This window comes from Hoplias malabaricus, chromosome 3 (assembly GCF_029633855.1).
Source record: "Hoplias malabaricus isolate fHopMal1 chromosome 3, fHopMal1.hap1, whole genome shotgun sequence".
Lineage (NCBI taxonomy): Eukaryota > Metazoa > Chordata > Actinopteri > Characiformes > Erythrinidae > Hoplias > Hoplias malabaricus.
The window spans coordinates 71,908,924-71,924,697 of NC_089802.1; the positions used below are offsets into that span (position 1 = coordinate 71,908,924).

At 40.3% G+C, this 15,774-nt stretch overlaps 1 protein-coding gene across 1 annotated transcript; it reads right to left on the reverse strand.

The window, feature by feature from the left end:
- Positions 1–142: 142 nt before the first annotated feature.
- zswim2 (zinc finger, SWIM-type containing 2) lies at positions 143–7,958 on the reverse strand. Its single transcript, XM_066665499.1, has 10 exons — positions 7,643–7,958; positions 5,859–5,935; positions 4,768–4,808; positions 4,386–4,611; positions 3,896–4,034; positions 3,313–3,425; positions 2,561–2,645; positions 2,326–2,417; positions 2,010–2,199; positions 143–1,347 (listed from the first exon to the last, which is right to left on the reverse strand). Exons 1-10 carry the CDS (start codon positions 7,790–7,792, stop codon positions 661–663), a joined length of 1,800 nt encoding a protein of 599 aa, XP_066521596.1. The 5' UTR covers positions 7,793–7,958; the 3' UTR covers positions 143–660.
- Between the last annotated feature and the right edge of the window lie 7,816 nt (positions 7,959–15,774).

A 15,774-nucleotide genomic window follows, 5' to 3' on the forward strand; every position in this document is an offset into this window, starting at 1 on the left:
GATGAGAAGAACATTTTCTTTGTAAATGGTGTCAAAAATGTGTTTTTTGAAGTCACTTTTCATATTGTACTGTGCGTTATGTTAATTGTAAAATATTTTGTCATTTTTAAACATCCCACTTTCAAAAGCGCTTAAGGGAAAGTCCTCCCATTTCTTAAATGCTTTGCTGACCAGCTTGTGATTTGCCTTTTTTGTGCACATCAATAAAGAAAGTAACCTGAGTGCTCATGAGTTCTGCTTATCCAAACTGGCTTCTTCATCTGCACCTTGCACAAACTTGATTGAATGGTCAGATGACTTATATTGTGTTTTTAAAAGCCATTTTTTATGCGGTACACATTGTTTTTACATGAAGACGGCTGCAGATGTGCTGTTTTATTTTTGTGTGGCTATCGTAGCGCAGAGGCAAGGGGGTGGGTTCTCTCCACACTTACTAGCAGCTTCCATTTTTAGTCAGATTACAGAGTGTATTACAATAATATAATAATTGCTGAGCAGAATGGCCATTAGCAGATAAACATGTAAGTTTAATTTGTGAAAGCCAATGAGATGTGTAGTAAGATCAAATAGCCTCGCTTACTAGAAGTGTTTACTTTATTCTGAAAATGGCAGAAATATAGAAAAGCCATTCTATGAGTAGGTGTGTCCTAAACTCCTTTGCTATTCTTGGTTCTTCTGGGGTTTAACACTGATTGGTGTGCTTGTCATGCATAGGTCAAGACTGCTTAGATCTTCACCAGGAGGCTGTGGTCTTAGACTTTCCCTGCGTGTCCTCAAAGGTTTAGTATGCCCCAGGTGGGCACTATTTTTGGGTTGCATTTTGTTAGCATGCTTATTTAACTCTGGAAACAGGTTCAGTTGGGTTCTCTCACAATGTTCTATTTTCTTTTTGATGCAAGCTGTGAAGTGTGACGCTTTGCCTGGAAAAGTGGCCTTTACACATGTCCTTCTTTTAGAGGTTGAAGTCTGAGCCTGGTCCACAGACTCACACCTCTGAATGGAAACAGATGCTTTGGAACGACAGTCTGAACCGTTCACTGCAGGATATGTGTTGTTGATACAGAGAGACTGAAAAGAAAGGGGATCACATGGGCCTGCTGTAGATATGTCAGATCCTACTGTGCTGTTCAGGACAGGCTCCTTGGCAGTTCGATCCAGCAGACTGAAACCTGGAATAAACAAATCTGAGTGCTGCTGATCAGTAAGGCTAGTACTGGCACGGTTGGTAGGAGTCACTGGAACTTGGACCCCAGCACTGTTCCATGTGAGTGGATTGTAGATGACCTGCCAGTCCAGTGGACAGCTGACTGACTGACCCAGCCATGAGTCGATACAATCAGAATGGAACTGCAGTGTCAGGAAAAAAGAGGGAACAACAGTTTGGCACAGGAACTGAGTGTGTTTACGTGCATACAGATAATACCATCATTATCTGATTTTGGAAATTATCTCATTTATCAAATGGTCCTGATTACAGCATCCTTACATTTCTTAATTTAAAATGAAAACAGACCTGATCATGTCAGTAATTACATACACTTACTCTGATTTTCATTAACAATACTGTTAATGAATGGAAATAGAGGCGCACAAATGCAAGGCAAGAGAATACCCTTGGACCGGGTGCCAGTCCAGTCACTCACCTAGTCACTCAGACAGGCACATCACGCAGACACCACACCGGGAGACCACTCAAAACTCCACACAGACTATCATATGAAGCAGAGATTGATCCCAGGACTCTAAGATCCTGGAGCTATGTGGCAATGACACCACATGCAATGCCACCATACTGCCAGAAAACACATGCCTACGTCTCTTTCGCATAAATAACATAGGAATATAATTTGAGGGAAGCATGGGATCTATATAAATAGCTGTAATGCCAGTTTAGAGGCACTTAAAAAAACAGGAATAGCAAAATAGCTATAGATAGGGTCCAAGGAGTTATAGAATGTAATTGTGGACAGCAAACGGTTTCTTATTTATTAGTGAACTTTGTAAATTACCTTGTGCCGACAGGGGAGGGTTTTAACACGCTGGCCCAGGTGGAAGCTCTGAAGGCAGAAGCGGCACTGCACGCCCAGTTCCAGAAGTTTGGAGCCCTTGCGAACTTGTTGTACTGGTAAACTTCTTAAAACATTGTCTGGAACCACATCTGAGACATCACTGGTCTCAAAATCGTATGCATCAGTAGAGCTGAAACATCATGGGTCACGTTTCTATTAGAATGGTAAATCAGTGGCTAACACCAAAATAAAACCAAGCCTTTATGTATATTGATGTTAGTGATCATGTGTTGGTGTACTGGAGCTTCATACACACTTGATGTAGACCAGCTGGCTGTCTATTATCTGTGCTTGTTTGTGATGGTGGTCCAAACTTTGCTCTACTGGCTGCCATGGCTGGTTTCTTTTCTGCCGAATACAATTTTAAGGGGTATCATCTTTGCCAAAAAACACTGCCAATCACCAGAAAAACTCAACCACTCGGGTAGCACTCTGTCACAGGTACAGGCCTCTTTTGTGTGACATATGAAAGGTTAAAACTCCAAACTCACCTGTCTGTATATAAAGCTATGCTGAGGATGGCTGTTTCTCTTAAAGCAGTCATCACACAGATGGAAATAACTGCAGAGGGTGCACCTACAATATGGAAAATGAAAGAAGTGGACAAATGCTAAAGCTGGTTTAGCATAAGCAAATTTCAATAAATGTGGCTGATGATGCATAAACAGCATTTCTCAGTTGATTTAGTGCATTTTTTACATTTAAAAATCATTAAGTGTATCTACTATCTCTGAGCTATTTTAGAAAAAAGGTTGGACGTTTGATTGATCTAATGCTTCACACGTCCCTCTTCATAAGTGAAAGTCTAGATTAATTTGAGAATAATTCATCAGTTCAGCACAGTTACCAAAAATGTTTAATAAAAATGTATGAAATATGTATGACAGCTAAATTAGGATGAAATGACTTATGTAATGAATTAATGCCTAGATGTTTTGGGTTAAAATATTCACCAGAGAGCAAGTGTAATACATTTTGAATTAACTGATAATGAAAGAAACAGCTGACGGTTGTATAATATCATTATCATGCATATGACAAAGCATTTGCTATTTGTTCAAAAGGCAGAGAAATTGCTTTTATGATTTGCACACGCGACCCTGATCTGAGAGATGCACTTATATAAGCACCCAATTAATTTTTTTTATTCTCACTAAAGGAAATACTTGCAATAATGCAATAATTAGTGGCTATCATTACAGACTACTAAACTGTTGGAAGTTTTGGGTGATGCAACACCTACTTGAAACATTTGCCAACAATAGGACAGATCCTACAGTGGTTGCATGGGATCCCAAGGTGTTTGTCAAGACGCTCCTTTTCTGAGGCAGTACAAAGCTTGCCAGCAGCCTTCACCTGGAATTGCATAGAATCAAACTGCATACATTTCCTGGGCATTTAATTTAGGCATTATGTTTTTTTAATGGCCAATATTCATTCATTCATTATCTGTAACCCTTATCCAATTCAGGGTCACGGTGGGTCCAGAGCCTACCTGGAATCATCGGGCGCAAGGCAGGAATACACCCTGGAGGGGGCACCACACCCCTACGGACACTTTTGAGTCGCCAATCCACCTGCAACATGTGTTTTTGGACTGTGGGAGGAAACCGGAGCACCCGGAGGAAACCCACGCAGACACGGGGAGAACACACCAACTCCTCACAGACAGTCACCTGGAGCGGGAATCGAACCCACAACCTCCAAGCCCCTGGAGCTGTGTGACTGTGACACTACCTGCTGCACCACCGTGCCGCCCCATGGCCAATATTGTAATTTCAAATAATAAGGTACACAAAGCTCTTTCTACATAAAGCCTGGCCTACCTCCTCTAAGAGCAGCTTCAAAGCACCAAAGTCTTCTCTGCACAGTGGACACTTCACCATGACATCCGTCTCTGACCTGGTCTGATGATCACTCCACACTTTCATACAGGAGATGTGGATACTGTTTCCACATCCAAATCTTTGCAGTGGTAATAATTCAGACATAAGAAGAAGAAAAAGCACATTTTACTCTCTCGTAGAGCTTTATACATTATTTGCTTCAAGCATTGAAGACAAAGTGTACAAATAACAGAATTAGCACATAATAAAGCACATAAGAGACCTATCTATAAGCTTAGAGGACTTTATATAATATGGCTCTGTACAGTTAGCTTCAAACTGCGACACTACCTGCTGTGCCACCGTGCCGCCCGAGACTTAATTTATATAATTTAAACCATGTACATGAAAGACACAGTGAAATCAGTGACTACTCATTGCAAAGTTTACAGGCCACAGATGACGACATTTAAATAAATCTGGTATAAACCTGCAATGAGTTACTGGAAGTCTTTTCTTCAATAGTTCCTCTTGACAGATGGGGCAGATGTCATCTTCTCCAATGGCCTTCTGTCTGACTTCACCGTCCTCCACACTGAAGCCCGGCTGTGGAGGGACTGAAGGGATGCTGTCAGCTGGGCGTGGAGTTTTGACCCTGTACAAACCCTTTAAAACCTCCAGGATCTGACGGTCCACCAGGCCTGGCTGGAAACAGTCTTAATGGGAAGAGAGATGAGGTACGTTTGATGATACAAGGCACTAGTTTCAGGTATTTCAGAGGGTTTTACTGTGAAAAGAGGATGAGGGACAGGAAGTGCAATTAAGACAAGACAGGCATAATTTGCTTAAAAAAAAAAAAGGAGGGAACTCACATTCATGATCTCTTGGCAGTCTGAATTTTCGCATCAAAATCCTGTGATGATGAATAATAAGTGAAGTAAAGAGAGATAAGCTGTCAAAAAGATCTGGGAGTAATTTTGAAGTGAAATTCCACTGATTTTTAAAAATGATTTCCATATTTAAACATGCATTTACAGTATTCTGATTAGAAACTCTGCATTGTAGGTAAAAATAGCTAAATTAACATTCTTTAAGACGGTGACAGGAAGCATTTGAAATTTGAAATGTTTTAATGTCTTATAATGTAGGGTGACCAGATCCGAGATGGTGGGGGGTGCGGTGTGGACGCCTACTGACGTGCAGACTGACCAATTAAATATTTACAGAGAAGGTTATCGACCAATAACGGTAGCTCTACAGTCAGACCGTCCAATCAAAAGATTTTAGGCTACTTCACCACGCCCCCTTCTCACTCAAGCGAACCAATCGGAGTAGGGGAGGGCGGGACTAGTTTGTGAACGAAACGCTTCTCGAAGTTCTATGTAAGCTCTAGAAAAACAAAATCCCGGACGTTTGTGAAATTCCGCCAGGACATTTTTTTAAGTCTAAAAAAGAGGACATGTCCGGGTTAAAGAGGATGTCTGGTCACCCTATTATAATATAATCAGTGAACATACACTTGTCTACAGTGTTACCTATAATTGTAGTAAGGTTAATCATGTTTAAACAGTGTCCGCGTGGGTTTCCTCCCACAGTCCAAAAACACACGTTGCAGGTGGATTGGCGACTCGAAAGAGTGTGGATGTGTGAGTGAATGTGTGTGTGTCTGTGTTGCCCTGTGAAGGACTGGCGTCCCCTCCAGGGTGTATTCCCGCGACCCTAAAATTGGATAAGCGGTTACAGATAATGGATGGATGGATGGATGTTTAAACAGTGTTAATAATATTGTAGCTCTAAAAAATTTAGGGCCTGTTTCCTGTCAACACCACTGTGAACAATTCTGACTGAGCAAGCTTCTTTTAAATAGTGTGTCACATCAAAGCACTCTGAATGACTTGTTTCATATAATATGTACTGGGGGAAAAAAACAATATAATTACTCTTTAAATATCTAGGCCATTACCAGCAGATGTGCTTGCAGAGATCCTTCTCTTTTAGGAATGTTGCACAAGTGCAAGTGTGAAGATCACCCAGGCACACCTTAAACATGAAAACATCTTGAAATAATTAACCGTCTTAAAAAGTGGACAAACAGTCCTACAGACTTTAAATGTTGACTAAAAATTTTAAACAGGTGACTTAGACATTATCCAGATAGCAATAAAAGTCTGGCACAGATGTGGCCCAAACCGGAAGTTCTCTTTTGGACCACATATGGCCTTGAATGACGTTGAGTTTGACTGCCTCAACTCAGCCACAGATCCACCTTCATAGGCCAGAGGCGCTGTGGACCAATAAGAAAATGGATATTTGCTGTAACACAAGTCAAGCCCGGCTCTTGACAGTTGGCCCATACAACATTTGCCAGTGGCGTAACTGAGGCGTAAATATGTCTGCTATCTGGTTAGTAGTGGACTGACAGTTTTAAATGAATTAGTAATAACCGTCTTTAAAGGCTAAGCACCAGCGATATGAAAGTGTCAAACAAATAAATACAGTGGAATTTGAGTTCCTAACTTGTGTTTATTGATAGTCAGAAAACACGTTATTTCTTACTAATTCAAGGAATAAGGTTTAAAAGACCGTTGGTCCCCCCCCCCCCCCAACGGTGTTCGGAAACTCTAATAGGCGTCTTGCCTGTGACGTAGATGGTGGACAAATACTCTAGAAGCTGCACTTAATTTAATGCAAAATGACGAAAAGGTGTGTTGTTTTTGGCTGCAATCATTCAATGTACAGTGGGACATCTGTGAACAAATGGCCCAAAGATCCCAAAATATCCAGAAAATGGACTAAATTTGTCAACTTTAAACGGGCACTTTGGAAAGGACCCTCCGCTCACTCCGTTATCTGTAGCTCATTTCACTGGCGCTTTTCCAACAATGTGGGCATGTAAGGACACCAACGAAAGGTGTTCAAGAGCCTCTGTAACATGGAGGTAAACAGGGTAAGGACACTCACTTCGCCTGTTTTAGTTGGTGTTAGTTAACGTTAGCTTGACTCGCTAAACTCGGTGCTCAGATTATACTCGGCTACGTAGCTGCATTACGGAGGTTTATAGTGTCGGATGAATTCGACTTCGATCACATTTACAAGAATAACGGTACCTCTACATTTGAGTTTAGCTTATTGCTAGGCTATTGTCATGAATAATGTTGGTTATTTAGCTAGATACTGTCATAACAGTCAGTCATAACGGTGTTTTACCGCGGCGTTGTTCAGCTGTTGTCCACCAGTGACGTCACACGGTTGCGTTCAAGAATTTCCGTAGCGAGATTTAATAAAATTGTCAGTTTTAAAGCAAATTAAGCTGCTATTTTCATTTTAATTCATACTTATATCTGTCAGTAACTAAAATAATGTGAAATATTCATGGAGGTCCATTAAGTGGTGCTTAGCCTTTAACAGTGGATTAAGAGGCCTATTCATTATAAGAGTAGACTAACAGATGTTAACGATGGACTAACCGTCTTTAACCATGGACTGACAGAGATTAAAAGTTTTATCGGTTGAACAGACCTACAGACATCAACAGTGGAATAACATACTATAAGGGGACTGACAGACATTAACAATGGACTAGTTTGACACTGTGGACTAACACACCTATAAAATTTAAGGCCTAAAAGGAGTAGCAGGTTTTAACTGTGGGCTAAAGCTTTACTGGTAGACTAATGTGTTTTAGCAGTGGACTAACTTTTAACACTGTTAAACTATTAGCCAATGAAAGTCAATAAATGAACTTACTTTGTAATATTTAGATTCTCCATTTTCCTTTAGAAGGAACCCAGTCGGACCAAATTCTCTCAGGATTAATATAGTTGTGTTCAGAGCTTGGTCCTGGTGCCAGTTTACGGAATCAGTGACAGTTTTCCTCCACGCTGTTTTTCGGAACATGCTGTAAAGAAAAAGGTAATAAAAAAGCTAATTTAAGAACCGTTAAAATTAGCTCCAGAGACAGATGCGAGTAGACAGAAGATTGTGTCATTTAGTGAACCGCTCCGGCTGTTTAAAAATGTGTTACCCACAGTAAAAACTAAACATTTAGTCTTTATACTGTAACTGTGAGTCTGTCTACTGTTGGGTTTCCAGTGACAGTGTTTCTATAGCGACAGTCCACGGTCAGGGTGCAGTTCAGCGGATCAGCGCCAGGTGGCGACGCTGCTCTTTACGTCGCTAAAACAATAATGGAGGACTGATTCCTACAACATACTGTTTCGTGGTAGATTTTATTCAAAACAAGCTATATGAAGATACAGTATCTTTAAACATGAATAGAATTAAAAATGAATTTGGTTTAGTTCAACAAAACCAAAATTTACATATTTTCAAGTCTCAAATTCTACATGGTCCCTTTTAAAGGAACACTAGGTAAAACTTGGATTTGCGTTTCTGGGGTTCCACCTAGTGTATTTAATTTGTACAGCACTGCACTGAAATCAGCAGGGAGGGGTGGGTTCCTACCCTCCTACCACCCTCCTTGTTTTGAGCCTGGAGTAGCTTTGACAGAGGCTCTATTCTATCCATTAAAGGCAGTGAAGCATTACGTAGATTTGGAAGATGTAATTTTAAGGTAAAATATTAAGTGTTAAAGACCCTTTTAGCTTAAAATAAAATGTTAAAGCTTTAAAAGAAAAAAGCCGGTTAGTCCTGGCACTAAACCAAACAGATTTGGACCTGGTATATAGTGTATTTGACTAGCAGTTAAAGTAGAATTATTCAGACTCTCTGAAGAGTTTTGAAATGAATATTCAGAAAAGAATAAATGCCTCAAATGAACCTAAGCAAATGAATCACTGGCTGTAAAAAAATATCACTAGACTTACATAAAAAAACAGATTTTGAAATATTTGCATAGAATTTACATAACATTTACATATTATACTCATAAACTCCTACATATGAAGTCTATATAGTTACAACAAGAACAACCAACCCTCCTTTTTCACACATTCCTTTTATATATCTTGAAACAAAGGGTTGGGTTTGAAAATCTAGGTCATATACCACCGTGTTGCTCCCTGGCACCTTTAACCCAAAGCAGACACTTCCGCCTCTGTCGAGGAAGAGGAAGAGGTCCAAGTGGCTCCAGATTTTTGTGGACAGCCATGTGGCCTGCTCTTCATGCTGTTTTGCATTAGGCTCTTGCAGTGGGAGGTCACAGTGAGGACCGCATCGGGGGAAATCATCATAAAACAAGACGTGGGAGATGTAGACAGACATTTGCGTCAGTGTCCATGAGGCGAGGACGCTGCTCTGTGGTGTAAGATCACCCTGTACAGCTCTGTTACCCAATATAGGCCCATCACAGTCTGCTCTGAGACCATGTTACATTGTGTTTCCCAATCCTGGACCTGGAGTCCCCCCACACTGGACATTTCACTGTTTTCCCTGATGTGACAAAACCTGACTCAGCTCATAGGCTCACTGCCCAGCTCTTCATGAGGTTCAAGAGATAGTTCACCGGAAAATCTAATTTACACTTTTCCCTTTACCCCAAAAGTTGATGAAGAGCCAAGAAAATTTACTTGGGTTTGCACTGGAGCTACGAGGCTAATGCAGCTTATCGAGCACTTATCAACTCAGTACGCACTGCAACCAAAATCATCACACATTATCCCAAAATGTACAACATATTGTTAGCTCTGATTAACTTATTTACATTTATTTACATTTTTTTGCACATTATTTTAAAAAAATCGACATGGAATTTTGCCTGTTTTTTTTTAAATAGCAGTGTCATGTATGTGGTGGAAAAACTTGCACATGTCTAAGTATTATTAACCCTATTGTCTGGAGCTCAAGTTAGCATTACTTCAAGCATGCAGGGCTATTTTTTTATGGTAGTGGAAAGCCATAAAGATGCAGTGAGGCTTCTTGTGTCTCAGTGGAAGCATGTGCTAATCTTTACATTCCTAGACGGCTAGGATTGTGTAATGGTAGAAAACCTTGTTAGCTCATAGCAGGCTGACAAACTTGCTGTAAAAATCCACAAGACAACTATTGAAAAACAAACAAACAAATAAATAAATAAAATTGTGATGTAGAACAGGAGAAAAGATTATGGGTAATCATTAGCATTAGCGCTATAGCAGATATTATCTCTAAAACCTGAACAACAACAATTAAGGTAGCGTAAAAGCGGAAGACAACATTTTATGGGTTCAAATGGCAGAGAATGGAGCCTTCGCTTCCTTTAGGAGTGAAAAAGTTTGATATCATTTAAATGTGTGTGACGCAAACAGATTTCCCACATTTAAAATCAATTAGAATCCTAGAGCAATTTCCACTAAATGAGTGGTGTAATATTGAGTCATGAGCGTGCAGTGGATGACGAACGACCTTCCCACCCCTCCGTAAAAGCAATCTGTAATGAATTACATCATCAAAACATCTGTTGACCCAACATGTACTGCCTAATTCACATAGCATTTCAGGCATCCTGCTGTTGACAACACCCATTTTTATTAACCATGAATATGGATGGCCCATCCATTTCAATTAATGTAGACATTCCTGCAGCTTTCCTCCATTAAAACCCATTCATTAGATCATCTGTTTGTTTGTGCTTTTGCAGTGTACTATGAATTTTAGCAGTTGCTTCAATTATGCGCACGTTCAAATTGCTACAATGGGTGAAGCACTGAGCGGGAGCGTAAAGAGAGAAAGGCAAGAGACAGTAAAGTGATAGTTGGCGAGAGCCAGACACTGATAGAGAGAGAGAAACAGGTGAAGAGTGTAAATCTTCATGACTGCAAAACACAGACTGCTCTGCTTTCATCTCTCAATTGCTACAAAACTGCAGTTCAGACCAAATATTCTTTCTACGCCTACTGCAACAAGTAGAGCAATGACCTGGATCTGTCTGGGAATCCAAAAATGACCCTGTACTGGACACAATGGACATGTGCCGGGACGAGTACTGTTTTTCTCTGGACTGAAAAAACTCTTGGACTGAAATTAACTGAATTATTTCCATGTGAATAAACAACAAAATTGCCAATGTGGTTAATGTAAAATATTTTGGACCATTGTATTTGGTCCTTTCATCATGAAAACCTCACATTGAATAAACAGCAGCTGGTGTTTACAAATTATGTAAAAAAAAAACTTTTTGGTTATTTCTCAGCAGTCTATGGCCAGTAGTTCAGAAGATCTCAACTGTCCTCTCTCCTTCTGAGTGGACAAGATGGCCAACCTCTCCAGGGGCTGTTAGCATTCTCTCTGAAAGTGTTATAACCTTGATGCTCAAAAATCACATAGTTCAACTTTATCAGGTCCATTTGATGTTTCTCCAAGCCAGGAAATGAAATTTTTACATTGCTAAATGTATTATTTATTTATTAATGTTATACCAATAATATATTCATTAACTACTATATGATGAGCATATGTGTTTATGAAATAAATATCACTTCTATGAATATGATGGTGTATATTTAGGTGTAACATTTCTAAGGACATTTTTGGCATGCTCTTACCCTACAGTGTTTTTCCAATCTTGCAATATTACAGCATCTTTCCTGCGATTTAGTCTCACTAGTTGACTTTTTTCCCACCCTGTCTTGGTGCTTGGTGAGGGGATGAGGAGGGGTCTCCTCCTGGGAATGTGAAGCAGATACAGTGCTGTCAGAGAGTGTTAGTATTTATGTTAGAGCTGCTCCAACAGGGCTGAGACAGCAGAGCGTCCAGCCAGCTTGGATTCCCATGTGGGTGTTAACCGTGACGGCCCACATCCACTGAGTCTTGCTGAGAGCACTTCCTGATGAGAGCTTACACCAAAAATATGAACTGTGGGGCTTGTAATATAGCAAAGGCTGTAACTAGTTTTTCAAATGTAATGTATGAAATGCCCATAACTCTACTTTTAAAATTGACTACAATGTGTTTTAGCCTCTAAAGTCAATGCACCCACATTTTAGAAAAACAATGTGTATGTAAAAATCTGACAAAAGAAAGAAAAGTAATGAAGTGACACTGAGGCCCATCCTTATCAGACTAATGGAACTTCACTGGAGTTCAACATCTTTGGAGGATAATATGAACTGGCACATATTTTTCATCTAACAGATGCTTGCATTGTCTTGCATCATACTGAATGATGAGGGGAGAGGGAGAGCCATGGCAAAAGTATCATTAGAACAGTTCCACTCATGAATCCACATTTAATATTATTAACCCTTTTTACCAAACCTTAGTTACAAACCAGTTTACAGTGTAAAGCATGACTGACATAGGAGCATCACTTTGCACCTTTATCACAAAGTGTGTTGCGTACTACAATGCATGCTGCCCCACTTTTGTACTTTACAGTAGGTTGTGTAACTAATGTACAACTGAGACACAGCTCTTAAATCCTATAGAGCCAACTACAGGCAAGTTTGATATGTGTAATTGCACAAAGAGGATAGTAACAGGAAAAGAGAAAACAGAGAAAGAGAAACAGAGATGGACGGCACCGTGAAAAAGAGACAGGGAGAGTGAGGTCGTGATAGAAAGATAAGGCATAAGAGAGGAAACGGGGCAGAGAAAAGCTGTGATCTCTTGTTCCTGTTTGGATCCCAGGAGGTGCAGCAGAGACACAGGCTTTCCTGCTGTATGTAAATCATACTGCCAATAATAAGTCTGTTCTCCTAATATAGTGCTAACGCCCGCTCACAAAGATACACACCTATTCAGAAACCTTATAAATCTGTTAGACACACAGGCCTAAGAATACGTGGCCTTTAGAAGGCACAGGAAAGCGAAAGCACAGTTAAAATTAACAAGGTACAAAGGAACATGTTTCAGTCTTTTGATTACTTTTCCTGGAATGAAGTAGCTTAGCTAGCTTTGTTAGCACATAGCAGTGTCGATTCCTGTAATCACATGACACCGACTTGCTGGTTGTGATATTTACGTGTCTCTAAATGAAAAATATTTTTTGGCTGCATTGATTTAGGGACACATTTCCTCAGCATAGATGATCTTTTCTAGGACAGCCTTTAGCTTGACTGAAACATTTTCTTTGAGAATTTGATGGAACTGTGAGATTTTCATGGAACTGATATCAGATATTTAGCTATGGATCACATAAAATACTCCAGCTCATCCCAAATATATTGGATGGTGATCCATTACTCTACAGAAGATGCATTGATTGCTCCACAACCCAGTGCAAAGGCGACACTTAGCATTGGGCATAGTGACTTTAAAGTAGATGTATACACTAGGTTAGGGTGACCAGATGTCCTCTTTTACTCGTACATGTCCTCTTTTTAGATTTAAAAATTTCACAAACGTCCGGGATTTTGTTTTTCTAGAGCTTACATAGAACTTCGAGAAGTGTTTTGTTCACAAACTAGTCCCGCCCTCCTCTACTCCGATTGGTTCGCTTGAGTGAGAAGGGGGCGTGGTGAAGTAGCCTAAAATCTTCTGATTGGACGTTCTGACTGTAGAGCTACCGTTATTAACCGTCGATAACCTTCTCTGTAAACATTTAATTGGTCAGTCTGCACGTCAGTAGTCCTTGTTTACGTCAGGCAAAGTTCATGTACCTACCCTCATCTCGAGCAGCTATGCCGAAACATAAATGTAAGTTCTCGGATGAATTAAAAAAGTAATTCCCATGTTTTGTGTAGCAGATAAAGGTGTAAAGGACCTAAAAGCACACATAGGTTCAGCTAAGCATACAACGGCGGGGCGAGAGCTCTTCACCCCCCCCCCCCACTCCTCCCCCCGAGAAGTGTCCTCTTTTTCACCATCTCAGATCTGGTCACCCTACACTAGGTATTTAGGCATATAGAAAAAAATAAACTAAAATACTGCATGATGTACCTCAGTCTGAAATATTAGTGTGTGCTGGTAATGGAAGGAATTACACCAGAGAACGATCTATGACATGCGCACGTTCAGAACGTGGCCTAGGCCTGTGGTTCCACCCAGAGAAATGACCTAGAGGGGCATGTGTTCACGCAGCTTTATTCTTTCATTACTTATATTATGTGATCCCTAATTTTTTTTCTCTCTCTCTCTTTTTTTTTTTTCAGAGGAAGGAACCGCACAGGAAAGGAGCGGACTAAAAGTTCACGCAGCACATGTTGTAAGGTCACCACCTCATTCAGCACCAGGCAGTGTGCTCTTACTCTCTCTTTCTCTCCCTCCCTCCTTCACATATACCTTCACTTTTGTACCGCTTCATATGTACACACATATATACAGCTTCAACATTTACACACACGTCACGTTCGGAGTGCTGGTCTAGTTCAAAATCCAGCAGGAACCAAAAGCTAATAAATATTGAAGTCACATGCACCAAGAGATCAAATTGATCTTCTTTCATGATCCAATGTTAATTTATGTAGAAAAGTCAATCAGAAACTTATACAGACTATTAATTACATTGTTAGTCCATGTCTCTGATTATTTTAAGCATCAGTGCTGTATTTTTTGATTAGTTCTAAAACATCGTTGTTAAAATATTTAAATTTGTGTTAAGCTGCTAGAGAGCAATGAGGGGTTAACCCCTTGTGAGCTAAAATGACAGACACGGGCTTCTCTGACCTAGAAGTGAGTCTGTTTAACATCTCACAAACATCCAACAGATTATGGAAACCAGAAATCCAAAAATAAAGATAAATAATGAGAATGATTCCCAAAAGAAGACGATCCCTGCTAACTCTGGGTGCAGAAACACAAGAACCAAAGAGAAGGGCGCCACACGCAAACCACACAGAAGTAAGTAGTTGTTGGTAACTCTTGATAAGGCCCGTCACACCATGCTCCAGCACAAAATGTAAAATGCACAGTTTAGACAAAAAAAAATGTCTGTACTTTTCTGTAGGAATAAAACACTTGTTCAGTTTTTAAATCAAACTATAACTTAATAAAAAAGTATATATATATATATTTTTTTGCTGCCTAGCTGGCATAGGCCCACACATGGTCATGTGAAGCGTCATCAAAAGCAACATCACTGTACACCTCAGCATTCTTGGAGGGGAACACTAACCGCCATTTCTGTTACATTAGTGAACAGACACATGTTGGCTCTCTTTGCTTTGAATGTTGTGAAGAGGAGAAACTTATCTTATCTGCCCTGCAAGAGTGGGGCCAGTTTTCTCTCTTTGGTAAACCCCTGAGTTACGTAGCTATGAGACTGAGGAATGGAATGTGTTTAGACCCTTGCAGCTAAAGAGCTTCATCACTAAAAAATTTGATTCAATTACAGCCACTGACTTTTTGCTTAAAAGGCTTAGAAAAAAAACGGGAAAGTCTTTAGTCTTAAATGGAGGCATTATCTGTGATTTTAAGAAACCAAGATAGCTCTCGATATTAATGCATGACAGATGCTGATGGATCACTGAGCACTTTAGGGTTTCCTTCACAGCGCTGGGGAGGGCCAGGTCTGTGAACCAGCGTCCAGCCGCGAGGCGCAGCTGACCCCAAGCTGGCGCATGAATACAATATCACTGAGTGAAAGGAAGCAGCCGTGTGCCCTGGTTTTTACTGCTTGTTTTTCTTTGGGAGCTCCCTTAGTGCACCCCAAGACCTGTGGTGGGTACACTCACGGTCAAAGTCCTGTAACAACAGCTGTACCAATAGAAAGTGTATAGAGAATCACAGCTTCATGTTTTGGCTCCCTGGTCGTAACATGTGTCATGAGGGTTTTCAGGCTTAAAGCAAATTACGCTACAAGCCAAGACCAGAAAAACAGTTTCTGGATAGATACAGGGCTGGCTTCTTTAAGCCCTGTCTTACAGCTTTGCGCTGAAGCCACACAGCTAATGCTTAGAAAGTAAGGAAAGCTAATGAAGTTAATTTTCAAACTGCATGCCTAGATCATCACAAACTTTCTTCAAAATGCGGCACATGCATTTAAGTCACCTAAGTACACTTGC